Below are 26814 nucleotides of genomic sequence, written 5' to 3' on the forward strand. Positions count from 1 at the left end.
GGGGGGGGGGGGGGGGTACACGGGACGGACAGACGGGCCTGACGGTGAGATGCTGAGAGACAGCTGGACGGACCAACGGACACAGACACACTGTCTCTGCTCCGCAGCGCCGAGCAGGTGGGAATGTCCATCAAAAAACGAGCCGCTGGTGCAGGGACAAGACACTGGGAAAACGGGGACCTCTGCGTGTGTGTTAGTGCGTGTGCGTGGGTGTGAGTGTGAGTGTGTGTGTGTGAGCAATGTAGATGGGAAACACACACACACAGTAAAATCTCTGTTAATTTTACTCTGAAAGTGTAGAAATCTACCCGTGAACACTAGTGCATTGGTTCTCAAATTGGGTCTTTGGGGGGTACTAGGGGGGGCCCCAGCAAAATTTGTTAAAAATGTGTCATAACCCCTTTAATTTTGGGGGGCCTTGAAATGAAAAAGTTTGAGAACCACTGCACTAGTGTGTGTGTGTAAAGGTCCTTACACACCGGGGCGTTTTTTTTCATGCGAATAATACGTTTTTTTTTAAAACCTTATAAAGTCAATGCAAGCTTCCACACCAGTTTCGCGGAGCGAAAAAAGCGTCTTTTAATTATTCGGAACGAGTCCGAATTTTGCGTATATTCACATATTCGCCGGTGTGTAACCGCCTTTAGGGTTGGAGTTTTGCATGATTTACACTTCGTTGCACTCCAGTGTCACGCATGCTGAGCAACGTGAGCCTGTATATGGATATTTCCGGCTTTAGGGAAAAAAAGGATTGTAATACAAACGTGTGTGAGTGTACTTGTGCCTGTGTGTGTGTGCGTTCTTACGGTCAAAGTGGCTGTGCTTCTGTTTGAAGGTGCTTTGCAGGTTGGTGCTGAGCTGAGAGACCGGTGCTTTGAGGTCAGAGTGACTCTGCTGGCTCAGCTTCTCCTCCATCTCCACAGTGCAGCAGGAGAAGCCCTGAGGGCACACCTTGAGAGGAGCTCCTGGAAGACAAACACACAACACCTGTTACACACTGTAACACACTACAACTCTGACTTTGATTGAAGGACTCTGACTTTGATTGAAGGGCTGCCTGCAGGCAGCCATCCACTATCTTCTTAGCGATTATTCTATCCGTTACTTTTTCAATGAATCGAATAATTTAGAATTAGTTCAATTAACCGTTGCACCCTTAATTGATTGATTGACGTTTGTAATGACAAATACTAGCATTACGTCCAGGCCAGGGCGTGTACTTGTGCATCATTTGACATAACTAGCATCATGTGCAGAGGATGTACTCACACTACAGAAGGAGCAGGAGATAGGCTCCTGACCTATGGACCACATGGCTGGGAAACCGTTGTTTTCTCAAGGCTACTTACAGAAGAGACTGGCAAGTGAGACACAACTCTCCATTGATGTCAACTACACTAAAATACAAATAAATACACATTTGAGTGAGACAAGAGTAGATGGGCATGAAATCCTGTTTCATTTTGTATCAGGACCTTATGTAAGTAACTACAGTAACCCAAAACTCATTCTGAATCCAATGTGTACTGTACCTTGTCAGCAGCGGTTACATGAGCCAATGTCTTTCATAGTGAAAGAAAGAAGATTCATGTAATTAGGATAAGAATGAATCATTCTTAGCCTAATTTAATGAATCTGATTGACGATTCATTTAGACGAGCGCTGATTTGATTATGTCCTGTTTACTCCCCATAACAGACCGTTTCTGACATGCACAAACAAACCAACAGTCATATCATAATATGGTAAGCTACTCCTGCAGTTAGTGTTATTAAATACATGGGCAAAGAATGTAAACATCGAAACACATCACCGGAGGTCAGAAGGCGGAGCTTGGCGTTCCAACAAGTTAAAGAAATTAATCGCCATACCAACCGCCATGGAACATGACAGGGACAATTTGACTTAATCTGGTCTATGACACATTCTGATGGTCTTCAACTATAAATATGTCGTTTTAAAAATCGTTCTAATTGAAGTGAATGGCAGAGTCCACACCACAATTACAATGACAAAGATAGTCGTAAACAATAACTTGGATCACTTCATGAACAATAGAAATATTAACATCTAGGATGCATTCGGTCTCATGCACACTTGGGAAGGTTTTGCTATTTCACGAAGATGAGGAGACGGTTAAGAATAGTTAACGCTAACTGGTAGGCTAGCTGTCATAACCTTAATTAACAGTTTTCTGAAAAAACGTATGTTGCTATATCAGTGGCCATGTCAAGGACGCCCAAAATGATATGTATTTGGCCGCGGACCCCCATCTGAAAATATTTTGTTTCAGGGACCCCCAGAGGCAAAGATTTGAGTAAAAAAAAATCCCTTTAAAAATATATATATGGTCATAGATTTGCACAAATGTTCAAGATTTTTCAAAAATAGCAGATCAACAAGCTCATAGCACTACATAAGAAAACTATGTAACAGTTAAGACAAATAAACTAAACTAAACTTGCATGAGTCTTTCAGCAGCGCAGCACCACTAGAAGGAAATCTCTCTCTCTCTCTGTGTGGGGCGGGCTCTGACACAGACACAGGCTCACACACACAGCTGGACTGTGCAGTGTGTGTGTGTGTGTGTGTGTGTGTATTACTGTTTTTGGTGCCACCGTTTACAGCATTGGTTCTCAATGTGGTGTCCGGGGACCCCCAAGGGTCATTGGGGGGTACCAGGGGGTCCCCAGCAAAATTAGTTTATAATAATAAATAATTTTAACCCCTTTATGCATATTTTATACTTCCTGGCTATTGAAAAATAGCAGATATACAATCATAGCAGATCAACATTTTGGAAAAATCTTGAAAATGTGTGCAAATCTTTGAATATATATATATATTTTTAAGAGAACATTTGTAACTCAAATCTTTGCTTCTGGGGGTCCCTGGAACAAAATATATCCACAGTGTGGAGGAGTGTGGACGCTCACATAATTATCATTATAGTTATAGTTGAGTTGTGCTCAGTGTGAACGGCACATGACACTCTATAACACTGCTGGTTCTCAAACGTTTTCATGTCAAGGACCGCCAAATTGATATGTAATTGGCCACGGACCCCCATCTGAAAATGTCCTGTGACAATTTGTGTTCTTAACACTTTCAAGATTTATAAAATAATGTTCCAGGCTTGGTCGCCGGACCTCACTTTGAGAACCAACGCTCTATAACACTGTTACACTCTACAACACACCATAACGCACAGTGTAGTGTGTAGCCGTGTGTGTGTATACAGTGTAGTAATTAATCACACAACTGACTGAAAATGATTTGAACTTCCTGTTTGGTCAGCTGTTGCACGATGCTCTCATTAATAACAGAACATTGTACAGCAGATCTTTCTGACCATCATGCTCACCGCAGCCATTACAAGACCATTTCATCAAAGATATAGCAACAGTGAAAAAATGATTGATATTAAAACAAGTGAGCTTCGATGAGCTTCTTGATCATCCATTAACCTACATTGGTTCTAAATATCGGTTTTGATATATTTTCGGTTAATTGCCCAGCCCTGTATGTATGTATATATATATATATATACACACACACACACACACACACACACACTTACAGTCACACTACTACACTGTATATACACAGTTACAATACACACACACTAATGTTTATACACAGTACACACTACACTATTATACTGTACACAGTCACACTACATGCACTGTATACAGTATACACAGTCACACTACACTGTATACCCATACAGTCACATTAGACCATATATACACATTTACTACACTATATAATACAACAACAGACTTTCACTAATACAACAAGACACTGTCACTACACCGTATGTGTAATAAAACACACTGTCACGCACTCCTTCCATATAAACATAAACCTGCCGGTAGATGTGTAGCCCTCTCACACGGGACTCATCTGAGACAAATGTATCATACGCACCAAACCCGCCCACAAGGCATTGGTACCTGGTGCGCACAAGTTCTCGCTACTGTTCTCGCCAATCCCTGCCAAACCGGGACGTCTGGTCACCCTATATACTAGTGATGTGCGGGTCGGGTTTTTTCATGACCCGCCCCGCCCCAACCCGCGACGGAACCCAACCCGCCTCAACCCGCCCCGCGAACCCATATATAAATCTATGGCTCAACCCGCCCCGCGACCCGCGGTGGGAATATATATATATATTATATAGCGCTCTTTTAAATACCCAAAGTCCCTTTAAATGTCTACAGTAGCACAACATTGTCATGGGCTAAATAAACAAGCATGTTGTTCAAAATAGGGTTTTTTGTTTTTTTTTACGTGTGAGAGCGGCTGACCCGCTCACCCATAGCCCGCATAATTTCCTCTGAAATCCTGACTCGACCCACCCGCGCCGCGGGTTGACCCGCGGGTTACGGGTCGACCCGCTCATCACTACTATATACAATGTATTTCTATGAGGACACGTGTGCGGACAGTCGAACACCCTGTTTTTCCACCCATAGCTGGAAGAAGATCTTCTTGTACGCGGCCAGTGAGAACGCCTGCATTCATTAACATGGAACGGAAAAAAAGCAGCGTCCGCGCACTTATGCTTGCGTGTCCTCCTGTGGGTTTGGTGAGTTAATATAAAAGCTGTTACAGACTGTAGCACGTTTCAACTGGGGGTATTTGGATCCTCTGAACTCAACTGACCTGTGGACAGTCTATCTGCTTTGTTTGCGGTCAGAACGTACCAAATTAATTCAGGTGTGCAAACAACCACTACGTTTCAGACAGGGCACATGCAGAAGCCATTTGCTGCAGGTTACAATTTAATTGAAAGCAAAGACATTTCCCCATATTCTATTAGAATATACAAACTTTCATGAGCATCATAACAGCTGGTCCCACTTTGACGGAAGACATACAGTCACTTTATAAATCACCTAGCTGAGACGTCTGGATAAATCACAGACTTGGAACTCATTCTTGCCGGTGTTAAAACCTGAAAGTCAACACCGTGAAGGTGACAACACCGTGTTCGGCACAGCTGATCTCCACAATCATGCCCTAGAATAGCGTCCCTATTCTGGGCATGTCATAATAATAGGTAAAGATTTCGCAAAAACAGCCGATCCACAGTCTCACAACGAGATTGTAGATCGTGTATTGTCGGCAAAGAGATTTGCTGTAGTAGACTAGAGAGAGAAAAGTAACAGGCCAAGTATAGACGCCTGGGTGAACCCGGTCAACAAAGTTATATGATTAACTGCAAACAAGTGGATTCAGCTAGTTTGTTCTGCTAGAAATGCTGCGAGTGCCAGAAATCACAGACCTGGGCCTTGTACCCACACAGGTCGACAGTGTGAGAGTGACAGACAAGTGTCAGACAGAGACGAGATAAGGAAGATTGTCGGACAAAACACCTCGACACACCTCATCAGCCAGGCTTCTAATCAAAAGCATCGAATGGAACAGAGCCTACTGTGTGAACCTTTGACAGAAACTCAGTTTAGGATCAAATTAACAGGTCGTGGTGCTGGCCACAGAAGGGTGAATGCAAAGTTGCAGCTGCAATAATGTTTTGTTTTAAAACGTGGCTGCTGGAATTTGGGGCTGAACACAGAGGTCCTTTCACTCCAGTCAGGAACCAACGGCAGCCAGGGCTCCGTGGCCTGCATGCCTCCCTCTCCAGCCCTGGCCTCTGCCGCACTTCAACCCAACGCATGGAACTTTTTAAACTGTATTTATGACAATCCTTAAAGGAGGTCTCTATGGTTTCATGCAAGAGATCCACATTCAGTCTCTAGACCGAACACACTGAAACGATACCGTTAGCTGCACCTCTTTCTTGTGGAATGTGTGTAGAAACAAACGCATGTCTGGAACCTTGAAAGAACCGTAGTCGGAAAGACCGTTTGTTAGAATGACCTGTGGCATTTTGGATCACAATGGCCAAAGCTTTAAAAGGACCATGGCAGTGTTTTTACATGTTGAATACTTTCCTTACATTACTGCCAACAATTTTCTAAATCATAGACCTAAATCAAGATTTTGGAATATTTACCAGATTTCCCTTACAATTCTAACTTGCAGGTGAAGAAGCCCCCTTAAAATGTATATTCACGACGCTATGAAAAAGTTAGAATTTTGTTCATTAAATAAGTATTGTCTCAATAAGACAATTCATGCCTGCACTTAAATCAGTGCTTTCAACTGCATGAAAAATGCAACGTTATGGTAACTTTGACAAGAAATAAACACAGCGTAACTTAAGGGTCACTGTGTCGGATGACTTATCTCAAGCAAGTTTCAAGTCTCTGCAAGTTGATTTTCATACGGTATAATGAAATGAATGGAAACCAATGACTTTCCTGGAAGGCAGGGGGAAGAAATAGCAAACAGTATGCTTTGGAAAACGGTCAGCAGTAATGTAAAATATACATGACTAGTAGTCAATGGGCTAAACACAGGCATGTCTTTTAAAAGTTTGAAGACATTTTGGAGGTAAGGTTTACTAAAACAGATTACCTAAACAGAGCATTGGAGGGTGGGATGCAGCACCCACCTACCGTTACCCTCAACCCTTAAACTGGACCCCTCGCTCTGGGAACAAGTCCAAATAAGGCTCAACTCACTCTTTCTCTCACTTAACCCCCCCCCCCCCCCCCATCTTCACTCACTCCCTCTCTCACTTTCTCACCCCCACCCAACACACATATATACTCATTTCTCTCTCTCTCTCACACACACACACACACACACACACAACCCAGGCACAGTTGGCAGCCACTACCTAAACACATTCACACATCGCATCAGTGCTCACACATAGTTCTTTGTACCGACATGACTGCAGGGAAGAGACCCAAAGTCAGCAGTGAGTGGGCACACACACACACACACACACACACACAGCTCTCGGGTGAAACAGCCATTCAGTGTGTCCCGAGCGGAGCCAATCAAACGCACTACATCCATGTTACCAAAGTACACAAATAAAAGTGAGCTGGTCAATATTTCACAGGAATGTCTGTACAAATGTGACATTGTTAGCTCAAAGGATTAGGTCTCTGAGAACTGAAGATTCCTCAGCTAATGCATACTTTGTGAAAACACCAGGGGCAGCCAATTTTTCCTAAAAAAACACAGGAGAAAAATGGCGAGGGCCGTCCTGGAACATGATAGTGTGAACAGACTAGGAGGAGTTAAGCCTGATTGTATACTTTGCTGTACGATCGTGTCACGCGCCAAAAATAGCCAATCTACGAGCTCAAAAACACGTTGCGATGTGACGTAGAATTGTGAGCTTGTAAATTGGCTATTTTCGGCGTACGACCTAGTATAAATTATTAGACCATATGAAAATCAACCTCGTATGACACATTTCAACCGTGGCTATGCACTGACGGGCGCAACAGCAGTTTCTTTGCCATCAACGACATGAAGTCTTTAAGTAAGACTGAGCCCCTTTTAAAAGCTGCAATATGTAAGGACCAGGGGAAAATATTGCTCTTTTATGAGCTTCGGACAGTACTGCGACACCAGGGTCTAAATATCTCAGTGGAAGAGTTGGGAGACCAGACTCCCTACCACGGCAGATGTGCTAGTTATTATTGTATGAACATACGCTACCATACAGACTGGTTAAAACACCATTTTATATTCATGGGACATTCAATCCTGGAACACATGTCATTTTAGATTTTAGCAATAACCATTATTTTATACTTTGGCTACAAAAAAATAGCAGATATACAAGCACATGGCGCGGGAAAAAAATGGTGCAAATCTTCGAATATATATATATATTCAAAGCGAACATTTGTAACTCAAATCTTTGCTTCTGAAGGTCCCTGGAACAAAATATTTTGAGATGGGGTCGGCGGCCAAATGCATATAATTTTAGGGCCTCCTTGACATGAAAAAGTTGGAGCACAACATACGATATAGCAACATACGTTTTTCAGAAACCCGTTAGGATTTAGAAGACATTTGTAGATTCGTTCCCGGATTGAATGGGTTAAAATAAGTTCTAGATTTCAGCTTTAATGACGTCTCTTGGCCCTCTCTAGCTTAATGACTGTAACATTCTAATAGAACACAGAGGGCAGAACGTTGTTCCAAGTGTCACTCAAGATAAAAATGGCTATTTATGGCACTCAAAACAAGAGAACAGCTTGAGACAACAGCTTGTAAACAAACATGTGACAGTGTGTGATGGCATTCATCAGCACTCCGCTTGCTCTCTGCGTTTCCTTTTGTGGGAGACCAGCATCCCCTTTAAACGGCTCATAAAATAAGTCACTTCCCTTTGACGCTGGCCTGCCTCTAAGACCAGCGTGGGGGGAAGGGGGAAACGCCTCACGGACAAAACCCAGATTAGACACCTCGCCGCCCCCTCGGCCCTGCCATCATGTGCCACTGAACCAGACAGACCTCCACCCCCAACCCCCAACCCCACCACCACCCTGCAGGCTTAGCCAGCAGGGTCAAGGGTTAACAGCCACCCCTATGAGAGAGGTCCCGTCCTCTGACCCACCCCCCCCTTCCCTTCCACCAGTCAGAACATCCACCTCACACAGTAACACACACCTCTAGCCTACTTGCCACACACACACACACACACACACACACACACACACACACACACACATTAAACATTCCCACACAAATCCAAAGAGAGAGAGAGTGCGCACATACAGGCAATTAAGACCCGTAAAAGACACAGACACTCACAATACACATAAATAGAAACTTTTAACAGCCACACACTTCAATCACAAGCCATAAAAAGTAAAGTCTCTGAGGGATTATTTCCGTACCCCTGTGTGAACTCAGGCCACCACCTAAACCGCTAACAGAGAGAGAGAGCGAGTGGGGAAGGAGGAGGCCCCTAGGGGCCACAGAACGGCCGCTGACATCTCTGTCACTAATGGAAGGCAGCTACAGTGAACCACAGCGAACCACTCCCCTGGCCCAGTCAGACAGCACACGTGCGCGTACACACACACACACACACACACACACACTATATAAGATAAACAACCATGAGATATACTGCATGCTGCTTATGGTTAATGGGCCATACAGTGCGAACCTTGTTAGTTCAAACCAGAGCTATGGGAATGAGGTTACATCCAACCAGGGAAATGTTTGGATGATAAAAATTATTATATCAATATTGTGATATGAGATTAGATATCGTCTGGGATTTTGGATATTGTAATCCAAATGTGATATGTGTTGACCTTTCCTGGTTTTAATCACTTGCACCTTATTTTATACTATAGAGACATTAGCCTAATTGTTTAATTACCAACCTGGCTGTTACCATCATGGGAATAATAGTGTTGAAAAAAAATTATTCAAACTAGAAAAGTGCAGGTCTCCGCAAGGTAAGGTAGGTTATTGTGGGCCAGCACAGATCCATGTTGATCACATGGCTATAGAGATAATGTGTACCGATTTGCGTGATGTTTGGACAAAATCTGTAAGAGTAATATAAAAAAAAAAGTTGTTGCAAAAATCGTCCTCCTGGTGGCGCTATAACAGGCCACTCTGAAGATTTCAGGGCAGAGGTTCTGCTCTGGCATCCAGGGAGTGTGCGTGCACAGTTTCGCTGTGCTGGGGCCAACGCTGCCGTAGATTAGCTGTTCACAGACGGACACACGGACGGACGGACAGGGTGCAAAACATAGTCACCGCCATGCCTTCGGCCTGGCGGTGACCAAAAAACATCCAAACACAGGAGGACTAGAGCTGTCACGATTACAAATGTAAGTTGACGATTAATTGTCACTCAAGTAATTGCGATAAACGATTTCATATGTGTGTAAAACTAGCAGCAATAGCTGATCTAACAATAGCTGATCTACAAGCTTACAACGCGTCACTTGACGTGTTTTAAATTTTTCAACATGGAAACGATTGACGATTTTGCAAAAATAATTGCGATTATCTCAAATAATTGCGATTAGACGATTATGTAATAATTGAGACAGGGCTAAGGAGGAGTCCAATTCGAAACATCATCGACGAATAAATCAAGGCCAAGGTTACAGATGTGAATGTGTCCCATGCATTGGCAGAAAGTCAACAAACATAAATCTTAACCATTTAAACCCTATACTTAGTTGACCGGAGTCCCCAAGGCGTCTATACATAGGCCCCCTCTCTTTTTTCCCTCTACACTAAATATCTTCGCCGAAAATAGCCGATCTACAAGCTCAGAACGAAAGTTGGCCCTGGAATAAGGACACTGGGGCAGTGGTTCTCAAAGTAGGGTCTGGGGACCCCTAGGGATCCTTGGCGGGGGTTCCAGGGGGTCCCCAGGAAAATGTGCTAATACAGCATCACAAACATTTTAATCACTTTATCAATTTATAGGTTGGCTATTAAAAAATAGCTGATTGTACATCTGCTATTTTTGAAAAATGGTTTCGCTGGCAAAACCTTTTCACATGGGGGTCCGCGGCCAAATATATTTCAGTTTGGGGGTCCTTGACATGAAAAGGCTTGAGAACCGCTGCACTAGGGTTGATGTGGTAAGGAGCAGCCCTGCAGACATAACAATCAGTCCTCCATGTTTCTCACTACATCTAGGCTGTCATTATCTGGGAGGGGGGGCATTTGTTGGCCAACTTTCTTCTGCTCCACAACAGGGCCGTCACCATCATTGTCAATACAAATAATTGCGGTTATTTAATTGTGTGTTTGCTTTTTAGGTTTTGTAAATTGACATTGCTCATTATGACAAACTTGTATATCCTATATACAAAGCCTATTACTGAAAAAGGTACAAATACCAGAAAAAAAAAAAAAATCAAGCTTGCAGATATTTCTTTACATTTTAGAAAATGTATGAACATACAACCTTTCTTTTTTAACACTTTTTTTCTCCCCAATTTAGTCGTTATGCCAATTGAATCCTCCCCACACACATTTCTGTGTTGTCTTGTCACTGATGTTGTATCCAACCGACCAGTGAGGAGCCCCCTCCGGGAGGACGTAGAGCCTTCATCCTACTCCTCCCGCCCAACACTCCCTGCTGACGGGTGCCATCCTAGCCCATAGGATTACGTGCAGTGACAATTATCACCCTCCCCGCCTAGCTTCCTTCCCCCAACCATGGGCCAATTGTGTTCGTGTAGACTATAGACGAAGCCGGATGCACCACGGTGGATTCGAACCCACAACCTTTGAACGTGGTTGAACGTGGTTAAAAGACATAATGATGTAAATATTACATTTCTAGTAATTTAATCCAGCTGGTTTTATACAGATGCATGGAAACGATTCTCACGATTACTCAAAATAAATGTGATTATCTCAAATAATTGCAATCGGACGATTATGTAATGATTGTGACATCCCATGCAGGCTGTCTGACCTGAAGTCTGCTGAGGAGAGTCCAGCAGGACATGTGCCGCTGGCTTCAAGTTGTGAGGCTTTTTGGCGCAAATGAGCCTCACGTCTGTAAAACACTTGATATTCTTTTACCGTCTCGGCCAGAGAAATTAGAGGGGAGTGGAATGACGCTCAAGTGAAAGAAGAGATTCAGAAAAAGAACAGCAAAACCGCTGGGTATTTCATTTCTAAAATCATAGCAATTACTTTTCTCTAAGAGTCATTCACTCTGCAGTCTCTCTTGTTGCAGCATGTCAGGTAGTCTCCCCTTCTGTTTTCTCTCCTCTCTCTCCTCTCTGTCACTCAGCTGTCTGCCAACAGTCTACAACACCGTGATCCAAGCCCGAGAGTGCAGAGAAAACATTTTTCTTATTAATTTCTCTTTTGGCATTTCCTTTCGCCCGTTCCGCCGAAAAGTAATATAATTCGTGGACGCCCGCTGAATAAGATGGTATAAAATGTTCCAAGTCGCCCTTAACACAGTCATGATTCTGTGAGTGTTCTGCTGGGGACTTTCCCTTCTGCGTTCAACTGCAAGACCATAAAAATGCACACAGATATGTATCGCAGTCACGCACCAAATGCGCAAGCCAATGAAAACTTGAAACAGAAGCCAAGACACATCAAAATCTTCAGTGTTAATTTAACTCTGAGCAGAATCTTCAATTTAACTAAGATTGTTTGTGCACCATTTTTTAAACTGAACTAAGAGGGGATTTTGCTGTGCAGAAGACTCATGTCTGTACTCTCTAGTTAATTATACAGCATGATAACCGATTCAACTCAGTGCCCCTGAATGTCTATTCCCCTTTGCTCTGCTTTCAGTACCACGGTCGGCTGATTCAGTGCAATGATCAAGAGCAATGTTCTGTATAGATTCTGTAATAAAGTGCCTACTTTGCCGTGTTGATATTTGTGTATTTTCTTTCTCCATACTGTTCCCCAGAGAGCAGCCAGCCAAGTCCAGTGACCTTGCAAGTTAAAACGTACAATAAAACTGATTATGAATCTGTGTAATTGTCTCCTGAGGTTGTCTGACACCATTAGACCTGCACGTGGGAGGGGGAAAAATGAATGGAGTTTAATTTGATACTTTCCACTGCAAAAATTTAATTAGGCTGCTTGACAAAAAGATGGTTTTTATTTACAGTAACAGCCTGGGGGTGGGGGGTAACTGCAGAAGGAGGGAAGGTTACAAACATTCATACATTCAGTAAAACCCCAGTGTGTTGCTCAAGGGTACCTTGGCTTGGATGACGTTCAGAGAGGAGACGGCGTGCCCGCTTCTCTGTAAGTTTTACACTGCCAATAACTAGGAACGTTGAAAGCTGGGGTAATCATTATATTTCATAACAATAAATGGAAAACCATATAATGATTTTTCTATCAAAAAGTTGTTTTTGGAAATGAAAAAAGCAGATCAAATACAGTGCTCGGATGTCTGAAATGTTATTATACCCAGAGGCTTTATAACGTTTTTTTTTCTAACTGCACTCAAACTAAAAGGTCAAACTGCAGCCAAATGAAATAAATGGAATAATAACAGCCTGTAGTAAAAATGACATTATTATTGAGTCATGGTTAGTGTATTGTGATAATATTGTATGACTACAAATGTTACTACATTGTACGTGATGCATCCAGTACAAGAGAGAGTACTGCACCCAGTAGTACAAGAGTACTGCTGCCCAGCACTGCAAGAAGAGTACTACACCAAGTATTACAACACAGCAGTGGTGTAAAGTAATCAAGTACATTTACTCAAGTACTGTACTTAAGTACAATTGAGGTATTTCCAAATTTCTGTACTTTTACTTCTACTCCACTACATCTAAGAGTCAAATATTATACTTTTACTCCACAACAATTATTTGAAAACTTTAGTTACTAGTCACTTTGTAGATTTGGATTATTATTACAAAACATACATTACCCACTTCAGCCCCACATACATTTCGGTCATTTGGAAATAGCAGATCTACAAGCTCACAATGCGTAATGCATAATAATGAGTACTTTTACACTTTAGGTATATTTTGATACCAATACTTTACAAAAATAATGTTAGTACTTTTTCCACCACTGCAACACAGTACTGCACCCGGTACTAGTACTGCACCCAGTATTACAACACAGTAATGCACTCAGTACTACAGAGTACTGCATACAGTAGGACTACAACAGCTTATTGCAGCCTGGACAATACAACTGGTGCACACACCTGGTAGGATGTCACTGTGGCAGGTGACAGGCTAAGCGATATGTCACCGTTCATCATTCAAAAAGGGTATAATACATATACCGTATAAGCTAAAAGTCATAAAGCTAATCGTCTGTGTGTTCCCCCATTTGCAGCTCAGATTTCACACAAAAAGACATTATCACACTTATACAGAAACAGAGCCAACTATAAATAAATTCCTTTAAAAAAGCCAAGACAAACCGAACACACTGAGACAGTTAGGTTACGATTACAGCAAAAGAGAAAATGTTCAACAATATTAGCCTGTAAGAGGAACCAGAGCAGCTCATATGGAGCTCATCAGAGCGGGAAGAAAGCTCCAAACTTCACTGCCTCGCAAAAAGACTGGAATGACAAGTTTACAGCAGTTTAGCCAAACCAATAATGCTTTTCAAGTCTTACTTCATGAGAGGATCGAGTCCAAGAGTGGCTGAAAAAAATAAAGTGGCAAGGGAACTCTGCAGCCTGCAGTATCGTAAAAACAAAATGGAGGCAATCCCGGCGTCCACGCATCTGGTATAGTCACTCATCTGCTCACAGCGTCCCTGCGTAGCAACTCTGACAAGGTGAAGAATAGCTTAGCTGCAAATCTTCTGTGAACTTTCCCATGTGTTTTACCCTCACAACGTCATGATAAACATTCGTGTCAGGAAAGAAAAAGGGGCTTCATCTCGGCCTTCCACGGCAGCCGAGGTGACAAGCGTTTCCGTTTGGTGTCTTTGCAGCATTAACCGTCAGCAGAAAGACATATCCCCCCCTCGACGCCAGAGGGAGGGCAGGTGCTGTGCTAACGAGGAAGTGTGTTAACGAGCAGGATATCCCACGCCGCAGAGATATGCTGACCCTAGCAGGCGGCGGGAAGATGTTTTCAGCATGAGAACGCTCTAGCCAACAACCTCATGACTCTCACAGCCAGCCTGAAGCCTCTCAGCAAGGCCACGACTTTCAAACTGTAAGTCAAACTGTATAATCTGTAAACAGCAATGCACAGTAAAATCCGTATTAGTTATTAAAGGACGACTTCACCCATTTTCAACCAATCTTCATATAATTGGTCCTCACTAACGCTCATAATATGGTACCATTTTTGTCTACCCGTCTGTGTCTCAGAGGAGGGCTGTGGACAGTTCAGAAACCGCCTACCAGTGACATCATCGATGGGGAATCTAAGCTAATGCAAACTGTAGGTTTTCTGTTCCTGGAAAGTTAGCATGCTGTAATGGAAGCCATTGTTCTCGTGTTAATGAAAATTGAAATAAGAAATGTGAAATCTTGTTTGGAATAAAAAGAAGAAGAAAACTGGTAGGCGGGTGTCCACAGACCTCCTATGAGACACAGACCGGGTAGGAAAAAAATAGTACAATTTTATCATGAGCATTAGTGAGGACCAATTATATGAAGTTAGGTTGGAAATGGGTTAAGTCGTCCTTTAATCTAACTCAGAGAGTGAACAAATGTTACCAAATGGACCCTTGTGGGACCATTTGGTAACATTTGAACACTGGCAGAGGTATTTTACTGTGCAGGTAGGAGCTGTAATATACTAGGGGTCCAACAGTTAATCAAACTAATCGATGGATTACAGAAAATAATCAAATGCAATAAAATCATTAATTTGGGGTTAAAGAGTTTGGCATGTCATTATAGGCGGTAATTAAAAAAAAAGCAAAAACAGCTAATCTACATGCTCACAACAGGTCACGATGCGTTGTTTGATAGCGTGTAGAGTATAAAATAGGTGTTAAACAGACTAATCGATTTAGTCAATTATAAAAATCAATTAGAATCGTTTCACCTTGATTCGTTTTTGTTGTACAAATAAATACAAGCAGTTACCACAAAAAACCTGAGCTTCTTTAATAATAATAAAGAAAAGTCATCAATAGTATAATCGCTAAGAAACGAATCAATGGCTGCAGCCCTCAACATGAACAGATTACACGGATCCATCTGGCTTTACCTGCCGTTACAACAGCTTCTGCACCCATGTGGAACTTTGCCGTCTTTATCCTGGAAGGTCATGTGATCAATCATGCCTCACATGATCACTCATGACACTTCTAACCTCTGACACAGCACTGAGCCCTTAGAAGTTAAAACAAACAACAATTGAGGATGACCAGTAGCAACCGCGAGAAAATGTGGTTGCCGGTAAAAGTCTGAGTGATAAGCATTGATCTGCTGGGAAACATCAGCCTCTGATCATCACTGACTCATAGCAGAACGCTCTACATTCCCTCCCAACAGCGAAGAGTTTTTCACTCGAGTACTCTCTCTAGAGTGAATTATTTTACAGCTCAGCAGTCAAGCCACAAGGCCTTGAATAACGTCTGCGTGGAGTGATGTTTCCTTAAATAAATTGGGGATTAAAATCCTCCTCCAAAACACAGCTGTCAAAACACCAAACTCCCAAAATTTGCTTTTCAGATGGCATGACAGCGATGAAAAAGGCATGCATGTTGTGTGCTGTGGGCTGGCGTTTGAGGCAGGGCAGGGCAGGGCTCATTAGAAACACCAGGCCCAGTGGCCACAACGCTCAGCAGCTACCAGGCAGCAACAGGCTTTCGCGTAAGCAGCAGCCAACTTTCTCATTCAGTGTGAGGGTTCACGTGCAGATTAAAAAATCATTTTCCGCACGAGCCCTTTCAACATGTACAAACCCCTGCGCGAGCATGAATGAAGTACTGTTGTTGTTTTTTGTGTTAAAAGGCACGCGGTCACACAAACAAGCGCACACTGGGACTCATAAATCTGAGTAACTCCTCTGCCACTAGAGTCCATCCTGTGATTGCTAAAGCAGTCGGGGCCTCTGGCCAATTAAAACTCTCCATTTGTGAACATTCCAAAATGCTGTCATCCATGAACATTTACCCAGAAGCCCCTGGGGGGATTCCACAACACGGCCCTGGCCTCTTGCTCTGTCTGTTTCCCTCTACCCCCGCCAGGCCTGCGTCTCTGCCTTTGTCTCCACGTACAAAAGCACCCTGCCTACACCACTTCCCAGGTCACTGCTTTGTCAATGATTTAACTCGCTACTGCACTTCCCCGAGTACATTTAAAAAGTCAGCGGCCAAACGCGGACCACAGGGGCTGTACGCACGCGTGACTTATCCCTAACCATCACTTGTTGCACGCTGGAAAATGTTTTAACCACTTTCAACATGACGTCCCTATTATGGGTATGTCATTATATGCAAACATTTTTCTGTGCAAAAATAGCAGATCTATGAGCTTGTATATTGGCTATTTTCGCACTACATCGTCGTACGACAAGTGGTTAAAGAGTTTTTTTGTGTGCGAGGCATTTTTCTGCTTTATTTAGATAGGAGAGTGTAGAGACAGGAAGCCTAGGGCAGAGAGAGGAGAAACATGGCAGACATGACGGGAGTCGAATTCAAACCCGGGTCCTCCCTACTCACAAGGAGCAAGTGGTCAGACATGCGCTAACTGTCACTAGTCACCCCCCCACCCACACACACACACACTTTAAAATACAGCCCACGAAATGTCTTCTTGCAATAGCTATGAAAAAAAGAGATACCAGAGGAAAAGTCTCTTCTGGACTGTCTGACCCTGGCCTGTGAAATAGTGCGAGGTAAATATAGCTGGCGAGTAGCAGATTGTGTGAAACACATTTCCATGAAGTGTGTGATAGCAGATCAGAGGCGGACAGCTGAACTCTGTTGATTCTGACAGCAGGACAAGGTTCAGGTGGTAGAGATTAAATCCAGCCCCCCCTTCCCACCCAGGTACAAAAAGCAACCTCGAATAGTAGCAAGTAATGAGAACCAATAGGGTTGAGGGAAAGAGTAGGTGTTTGTGTGTGTGTGTGTGTGTGTGTGTGTGTGTGTGTGTGTGTGTGTGTGTGTGTGTGTGTGTGTGTGTGTGGGGGGGGGGGTGCAGTGAGATAAAGATAAACAAAGGGAGAACAGAAGAGGGTGGGTTTCTATGGTCAGTCACCCAGACAGGTTAATCCACTGTTGGTGTGTGTTAATTAGTCAAGTTAATGTCATGAGAAAGAGTGGGTGTGTAACAACACAGTAACATTCTTTGTGTGTGTGTGTGTGTGGGGGGGGGGTGTAGATGAGAGCATACGTGCAAACCCCAAGACATCAATAAATACAAAAACGCAGCAGCCAAGGGTCAGTCTCCCAGCGTTGTTGGGAAACATGCACTCTATGCAAGACAGAGAGAGCCGGAGCTAAGCACATTAGAAAACATCTAAATCTCACTGTTTACTTGCCCGGATGCCAAATAGACGTTAGACCCCGCTTCACCACGGCTTCATCACCACAACGTTATTTCTCTCTTCCTTCCGAGCTATTCCACTGCATTTTATAATAATGATAATAAATAGCAGATCTACATGCTCACAACACATAGTCGCATAGCAATCGGTTATTTTCTGTATTTTTGTGTGAGATCATTGTGCGACAAAGTATAAAATAGTGCTTGAGTGGTAAATCAGAGTAATCAATTTAGTCGTTGATATATAATTTTTTCTTTAACAAATTATCCCAAACCTGGCTTCTCAATGAATCAGAAAAGTCAGCGATAGAATAATCACTAAGAGAGTAATGGACAGTTGCAGCAATAATCATGTTAACAGAGGAGTGTGAATAGAGAAGAGGAGAGAAAAAGAACATCTGCTGTTTGACTTCAGTGCTGCTTCCATGTGTCATCTTTCGCGGAATCGCGGGGAACTTGTTTGTCATCCTTGTGATGAACGCAGGGATTGGTGACTGGCTGTTTAACAGCTGCTACTCCCATCTGTAAAAGTCTGCCCAATTCAACTTCTCCTGTTCTATGAACTACGCTGATTTAAAGCTGCAATCCGTAACTTTTATGTCCCACCCAAGATCTGAACCCGGGGTCCCCCCGCACAAGCACAGAAATTTGAACTGTTGGAAGTTGGAACCAATACAGAAAGCTGTTTGAGCAGAGCATGTATTGTTGCCTTTTGAGCTTATTGCGATACCACTTGTCAACCAAGTGGATCCTACCTGAAACAAACTCTTATCATACAGATTGGTCAAAATGATGTTTTATTCAATTTAAAACAAAGTTACGGATTGCAGCTTTAACTGTGATTGGACAAAAACGTGCATGCATAGCACATCTTGTAGACTGTTCAAACCTTGTTGTTTTGCCTTCCATCCACAGACTACACAGGGAAGCATCAACATGCCTTAACATCCGCTCTCTCCATCCAGAGAGGAGGAGGCCATGATTCATGTCAACAGCAGGCTAATCCTACATTCCCTCCGCAAGCTCCTCCTCAGGTATGTGCTCTGTAGGAGCGTTTGATCTGCTGCCTTTCCCGTCTATTCCACCTTAACGCTCTCTGTGTGTGTGTGCGTGTGTGTGTGTGTGTGTGAGAGACAGACAGACAGAACAAGTCAAAGATGAACAGAGAGAGAGACAGCGAGACTGTTATCTTCCAGATTTGCAGAGACAGGCAGAGGTTTCTGCAGACAAGCGGGAGTGAGGACAAGTTACAGCACAGCGTGATTATCACAAGGAAAGAAGAGGAGGAGAAAGACGGAGGAGGCACAAAAGATCTTCCTTGGCGTGTCCCTCGCCTCCCCTCTCCTCCTCTCTTTCAGCCCTCCCTCTTTCTACCGACTGACTCATGGCACACAAATGAAAACACACTTTAAAAGGAGAAGATGAAGAAGAAACCGTCTTTACTTAAGGCCAAGTGCTTTACCATGGGACCCTGTGCAAACATGGCGGAGCTGTCAGAGACTACTGTTGGAACAACTCACAGCCTGAGAGAGACTGAACTACATCTTTAAAAACGGAATGACAGTCATTTTATACCAGCTTGTGCCAAGCTAAAACCCTTTGAAAGTACTGTCACGAGTCACGACTCTTGCATCTTACAAAACATTGGGAAAAAAATCTCTGTAACAGTTAAAAAGGAGTTTAATATGTTATTTAATACTGCAGTTTTTATTAGAAGCCTAGTAGTTGTAAGTTTTTTTTGTCTATGTTTACTGTTAGATGTTGGATTGTTTGTGCCTGTAAGAGTGCATGAATGTCATCCTTTTGTCCGCTATTGTTAATTGAAGGTGTTTATTTAAATGCTTGCCGGATGGTGAAGAGTAGGGTATGTCTGTGTCTACTGTAAGTTAATGACGGTAATTTAGCGAGTGTTGCTCTGAATTCTGTGACCGGAGGTCTTACACCTGTTCAGAGTATGGGAGGGCATTGTGGACTACCCATTGGCTTAAAGGTCAGCCAATGAGGAGAAAGTCACAAAAAAACTACTATACTACTGACCGAATATAGACCAGCTTGCTCCACAAGCAGGTGAAAAACTCTCTCATGCATTTACACATTTGACTAAACCCCCCTCCCCCCCCAACCCCCACCTCTAAACCCGCCAAGAAGAATAAAAAAAAAATCATCTCGGCTGAAACATTCGAGAGCTTTTAAAAGATTTAACACACAAACAATATGTTTCAGCGTTGCCGGTAAAAGCCAGCGAGCCCCTCCTGAGGACAAATGTTTATAACAGACATCCAAAAAGCAGTGAGGTCCACCAGATGTTGGGGGCAGGACAGGCCCTGCCGTAGCCCCCCCAGGCACAATGAGGTCAGGTAGAAGATCAAGTTTCTGGAAGCTCAAAGCAGTGATTCTGATATACCTGTTGGGCTGTGGGAAACTGGACACCGAGAGAGGGGGCGGTGGGAACTTAGAGACCAACTCATAGCCAACTGTCAAAAGAAAGCTTAAACCTTAAGGTACAATGCTTTTAATGGGCTTTGGTCATGAATAGCTCTGTCCGTTCCCGATGAGCCGCAGCAGTGAACGTGTCGATAAATCATGGCTACTATGAGGCTGGTCGTGCCATTCCGCTGATGTACAACATTTCCACCCCTAGCGGTCATCTCACATTCCCACACAAAGCCTGGCTTTTCTTCCAGAGAGAGAACCACCCTCCCAACTCAATGACCAAATGATTTGCAGCTTTGGAGCATTTTATTTAAAAACTACTTGATCCTTTCAAAAGTGTTTCTTTTTCCCCCCCCTAATTGTGTCTCAGCCAGCAGGACCTCTGCCGATGGGTTCCTGATGTTTTAAATTATAGTTTTGATGAGCGGCTTTAAGGCATGGCATCATCACCTCGCCTCTCCAGGGCTCCTCCTACCACTATTTTGTTTGTTTGGCAGAAAATGTATAAAAAGAGCAAAGCCGAAGAAATTGGCTTGACAGTTTCAGACAATTATTTTATTACAAGTACAAGAGCAAACGGCACACAAAGGGATTAGGTAATTACGGTGACCTATTACTTTGGAAAACTGAGCTGAAGTGTTCGACGGAGCCCCATCGGAGAGAGAGACGTGATGTAGACCTTGGGAGTAATTAGCGGGGATTACAGCTCACCTGGCCCGAGCCCAGCGCTGGGGTTTCAGCCCAAATACCCAGGCAAGTCCCTGGCTTCAGTTCCTTCTCCCTCTCCCCAACCACACAGGCCTCTCTGGCCAGTCACAAAGTCACAGACACGTCCTCCTAACGGCCGTCTTCGATTATTAACATGGTCCTCGTGTCCACTGAGCCTCCACAGCAATGAAAGACTTGGCTGCAAAATACACCTACTTTAAAAAACTAACTCACTCCCTGGCAGCCATGCAGGGAGGTGACTTCAGCGAGTGCAGAGCCCAGTTCTTTTCAGGGCAGGAGGTTCAGGGTCCACCCCTGCAGTTTGGGATCAGAGCCCACAGGCCCTTCTGCCACACTCCTCACAGCTGGCGGAGTGACACAACCACAACACAAAAGAAACACACAGCGGCTCGGATATCAGAGGAACAAGAAAGCACACCAGCCGCCATCGCTGGCACAAAAGACATTGGGGCAGCCAGAGGAATCCCACTATGGAAAAGCAGTGTAACGTATCGCGCCGTAAAAGCTCCGTGACAATACTAAACGACAACGCATCAGTGTAAGGGAGGTGGCAAGTGGCAAGGCGAGGCCTAGGGGAAACGTGTGGAAAAGACAACAAATGTTCTGTGTTTCGGTACAGCGATCACCTGAAAGCCTCCCCACGCTCACACACAGTTAAACCTGAATTGAAGAGAAAGAATGAGAAAGAGGGGGAGATACTAGTACAAGATAAGTAGGTTAAATGCAGTGGGGGAAAAGGAGAGGAAATCACAGAGGGATAATGAAGGAAGGAAGGAAGGAAGGACTAAGACTGAAATACAACCGCCCAAAGGAGGAGAGGCAGAGAGAAATGAACTGATATGTCAAGAGAGAGAGAGAGAGCGAGAGACTGCTGACTTAACAGCATGCAAACAGGACGTGTTAACAAGGAGTCTCGGGTATACTCCCTCCACCCAGTGGAAACCCACAAAGCCTGATCCAGATTTCAGACACACAGTCCCTCACGGATCCGCCGACTCCATGTACGAAGAGAAGAACCACCCTATGCTAAAAATGTACGCAGTCACATTACCATGAGTGTTGTGTTTGTGTTCGACAAGAAGACATGTGTGTGTCACCTGAGAGGAGCAGGCTGGATGACAGAGGAGAGGGGAGATGAGTCAGAGCCATGTTGCCTCCCTGGATTCCCTCGCTATGTGTCACCCTGTCACTCCCTGGGCCCAGATTGTTTCACTAAATCTTCCCCTTCGTACAAAAACATTGTGCTTCGCTCTGTCAGTCAGTCAAAAAATCCCCTCTCTCTCTCTTTCTGCATATGCCACAAGTCTTTGTTGTTGTTGTTCCGTGTGTGTGTGTGTGTGTGTGTGTGTGTGTGTGTGTGTGTGTGTGTGTGTGTGTGTGTTGGTGGTCCGATGAGGAATGCAGTGTGGGGTGGGGTGCTGGGGGCAGGCTGGCCTAAAAAAAGGGGGTGCTCAATTGTTCCTCCCCACACACACACACACACACACACACACACACACACACACACACACACACACACACACACACACAGCATCCCCATGCACCCCCGCCCTCCAATGATCTGTCGCTCACCCATCAGAGCAAGGGGATGAGGAGAAATGGCGTTTTGGAATCTTGGGACAAACACGAGCACGCGCGCGCACACACACAGCCATTCAAACTGCTGCTACAGAGCGTACCAAAAGGGGGGAAAAAACTCCACATTCCAAGCCTCAAATGTAACGTTCAAGCATCGACAACGAAACAAAGCGCAACATTCTAAACTTTACAAGGCCATCTGAAATCCACATCAGGGCTAGAAACAAGACGGCTAAGACAGACTTTTTAAATCCAGCAGACGGGAGGACCACCACGCCGTTTTAAGTACGACGCTTGTTCAGCCACATCCTTCATGCACAACAACACTCATTTTCTTATGGGGGCAGCAGCGATAAGCTTTATTTGTTTCTGAGCCACGATAAGGCAGCAGCTGCTGCCTGGCAGAGCCGAATGCCACGGGAGACACTGATCTGAGAGCTGCCGCCCGGGCCCAGCCCCACCACCACAGGAAGCTGATAAGAGCTCTGCGCTGCACCGTGGACCCGCCAGGCACGTGTAGCGAGCGTCCCCTCCCTCGCTAGTGGTAGGGCCTCAAACCACCAGGCTCCCATCCACCAGGTTCACAAGACCTGAGCCGCATGACGCTTAAAGTCAATTATCTGGAAGCCTCGTCAACAACAACAGGAAGGAACTATTTCCTTAGTTAATTTTAAACTGGACACAACTATACCGTCACACGTCCTTTAGGCCTATGTGTTAACCACTTAAGCCTTGTAAATACTTTGTTGTACGATGAATATGAAAATAGCCGATCGACAAGCTCACAGTGTACAGCAGCGTTTCACGCCATTTAAATGTAATTATTGTTGGGTGCTTTGGATGCTTTTTTGAGCCTTTATTTGATAGTCACAGTGGAGAGAGACAGGAAACGCAGAGAGAGAGAGAAAGAGATTGATATGCAGCAAAAGGTCTGGCTTGCCGGGGAATGATCGAACCAGGGATTTGCCGCCAGGCATGTGGTATTCGCCCTAACCTCTCGGCTATTGGTACCATTTTTGTAATTGTTTTAATTTGGGGGGGGGGGGGATTTTCATGTCAAGGATCCCCAAATTGACATTTATTAGCCTGCGGACCCCCATTTGAAAAGATATGCCAGCATAAGAGAAGATTTTTACGGCTCTAGTGATTCTCAACCATTTTAATTTCAAGGACCCCCAGTTTGACATGCATTAAGGCCTAATGCAAATCCGTAGCCTAATGATTAGGCTACGGACCCCCATTTAATGGCATTTCTGTCTGGGACCCCAATTTAAATTGTAAAATCAATGTTAATTCTGTGAGAGAGTACAAATTTGGTTCCATTTGTACACTCTCAGAGTTACAGACCCACAAGGGTCCATTTGGTTCATAAATCATTTAGCTGGGGACCCCCTGGAACTCCCTCAAGGACCCCTGGGGGTCCCCAGTCCCCACTTTGAGAACCACTGGTTTAGGCTACAGTGAGTTTTCTTCTGGGAAACTCCAACCTCCTCTATTTGCAGGTCTTTATCAGTCATCTCCTAACACTCCACAAGCCTGGCTGACCTTAAGATTCAAACAACACCACACGCCAAGGAACTCCTCCTGTATTATCATCTCATTTATCCACATGCAGTCAAAACAAACGCCGATGGGAGGCCAGGTTGGCATCAGCTGTACAGATCGGGTCAAAATAACAGCGGCCAATCGCATCAATCAGGAATATGAAATCATGTTACCCAACATAATAATATATTCACTGTCTTACATTACTTGGCAGTGGAAAACGTAATCGCTGTTCCATGTAAAATAGCAAAAACATCCAATCTAAAAGCTCATAACATGACGCGGTGTGAGCTTATAGATCCGTTATTTTCACTATTTTTTAACGTATAAAATAAGGCTCAACTGATTAAGTAGGAAAAGACAACATTTTTCTATATCATGACATCCAAATCCCAAACAATATCTACCACAATATCGATATAATATCAATCTATTGCTCAGCCCTAGCTAGTATGTAGCTGTTCTTTGGAAAAGCCTTTTCCAGTTTATATTGCAATATGTGTGTCTCTCCACAAATCAAACATTCGCAAGATGGTGATTTTCAAACTGGATTCTTTCTACAGTACTTCCATTTATTTAGGAGCTGTATGTATGTTTTACTCTACAATAAAGAACCGTGAACCTAGTTTTCACTTCTGAATAATGAACCACTTAAACCCTCTAGTCTTAGTGAAACGGACTTGAGTTACAACTGTACTCTGACTTTTTTCCGTCCACAGTCCACACCGAATCTCTTTGCCAGAGATAGCCGATCTACAAGATCGGCTATTTTGGGCCAATGTTCCCGGATAGTTCACCCAAAACAAAAATGTTTTTCTATCGATTAGTCACCTCATGGAGATTTTTTTTTTGGTCACATTCCTAAGCCAATAATTTGATGACCGACAGCGGTTCTGGTAGGAGACAAAGAGTCTCCTTCTGTGTCTTCTACCGGAACCACTGCCTACCGGTCTGCTGGTCATCAAATTATTGGCTAAGGAATGCGACAAAAACTAAAAAACATCCATGAATTCAAGTTTCCATGGGGTCACTAATCGATAGGAAAAGTCATTTTGGGGGTGAACTATCCCTTTAATGATGTTCAGGTCAGGATCTCTGATGGGCTGAGATGCAATACAATAATCAACAGAGTGCACACTGTCTATCTGTCGTTATTCAGAGCGCATTTGGACGGAGTGCTGCTGGCAGGTGGGATCAGTGAACAAAGTTTGTGAAGATGATGTGAGATATCAGAGAAGAAATATGTTCACAACTCAATCTCAATCAAATCACTCTACTGGTGAGGAACAAATGATAGAACTAGGCTAGATAAAGTAAATAAATGTTTAACCTATCCTTAGTATTGGCTAACTTGCTAGACACCACTCTTGCAATCAGAGTCAAATTAACCCATTAAATCCGGGTACACATCTGTCATTTTTTATTTCTTTGGCTATTCAAAAATAGCAGATATACAAGTTCACAGTGCGGCACCGAGTGTCGCGCTATGAGCTTGTAGATCTGCTTTAAAAAAAAAAACATAATAATGTGTGCAAATCTTTGAATATATATTATTTTTTTAAGCGAACATTTGTAACTGTCAAATATCTCAACAAATGTCTTCATTTTCCTGAAAAACTACTGTTGCAGATGAGTGGTGCTCAAACTTTTTCTTGCCAAGGAGCAAGGACCCCCCATTATGAAATTTGGCCACCGATCCCCATCAAAATATGTTGTTCCAGGGACCCCCCAGAGGCAAAGATTTGAGTTACAAATGTAAAAAAAAAGGCGTTGCACAAATGTATAATAATAATGGTTATAGCTCAAATCTAAAATGACACAGATGCGTTCCCGGATTGAATGGGTTAACTTTGCTGCTTATTGATAAAAATCAACTACTTGCCAGATTCCACCATCATGTAAATCTAATTCCTTCTGATTCTGTACTTACAGGTCTGCTGAGGTATGTGGTGGTGGTGGGCGGGGGGGGGGGGGGGGGACAAAAAGGCAGACGACTGAAAGATAGGGATTTAAATACTGATGGCCGGGAATGTGTTAATACAGATAGATTAAGTTTGACATGAATACAAATACGCCAATAACAAATAAACATTAAGATCGTTATTCAGTGTTGTTTTACAGATGATTATCTTTCCGTTATCCTTCTTGGTGATAAACACACCTTTTTGCAAAGTATTCTTAACCACTTGAACTGGAATCGTCCCTATTCTGGGGTGAACATAAAAAGTAAAATAAAAACAGTTCTACAAGCTCACAACGCGTTGCGAGCTTGTAGAAGGGGCTATTTTCAGTGAAGATATTTAGTGTAGAGCGAAAAACAGGAGGGGGCCTAGTATAGAGTCCTGGGGGACTTCGGTCAACTAAGTACATTTAGGTTTTAAGTGGTTGATGTAGGCTCACGCTAAACCAAAAAACTACTACAGGGACTACTGTTGCTAGGCGTTATGGTGTATGTAAAACCACTGATGGACAAACACATCTGCTATAAGAGCCTATTTCCTGATGGAGCATATTAGCAGCAAACCACAGTTAACATGCAGCCACTCTGAGGAAATCCCTGCACAGTTTTATCAATGTCCAAATTGCCAAGCGCGGTATGGAAGTAATTCCGGGCGATAAGACTTGCAAAGCCATTCCCAGATAAAACTGTGAGAAGTCCTCTAAAGATTTATTGA

At 43.6% G+C, this 26814-nt stretch overlaps 1 protein-coding gene across 1 annotated transcript in view; it reads right to left on the reverse strand.

Annotated features, from left to right (window-relative positions):
• The window catches only part of gpc4 (glypican 4), a 47338-nt gene that overhangs the window by 15803 nt on the left and 4721 nt on the right, over window positions 1–26814 (reverse strand). Inside the window, exon 2 of the mRNA XM_080416923.1 lies at window positions 807–965. Within this exon, the coding sequence (XP_080273049.1) occupies window positions 807–965 (159 nt within the window). The remainder of the gene's footprint in view (window positions 1–806; window positions 966–26814) is intronic.

The sequence above is a fragment of the Gymnoscopelus braueri genome (genome assembly GCF_963280865.1).
Source record: "Gymnoscopelus braueri genome assembly, chromosome: 20".
Lineage (NCBI taxonomy): Eukaryota > Metazoa > Chordata > Actinopteri > Myctophiformes > Myctophidae > Gymnoscopelus > Gymnoscopelus braueri.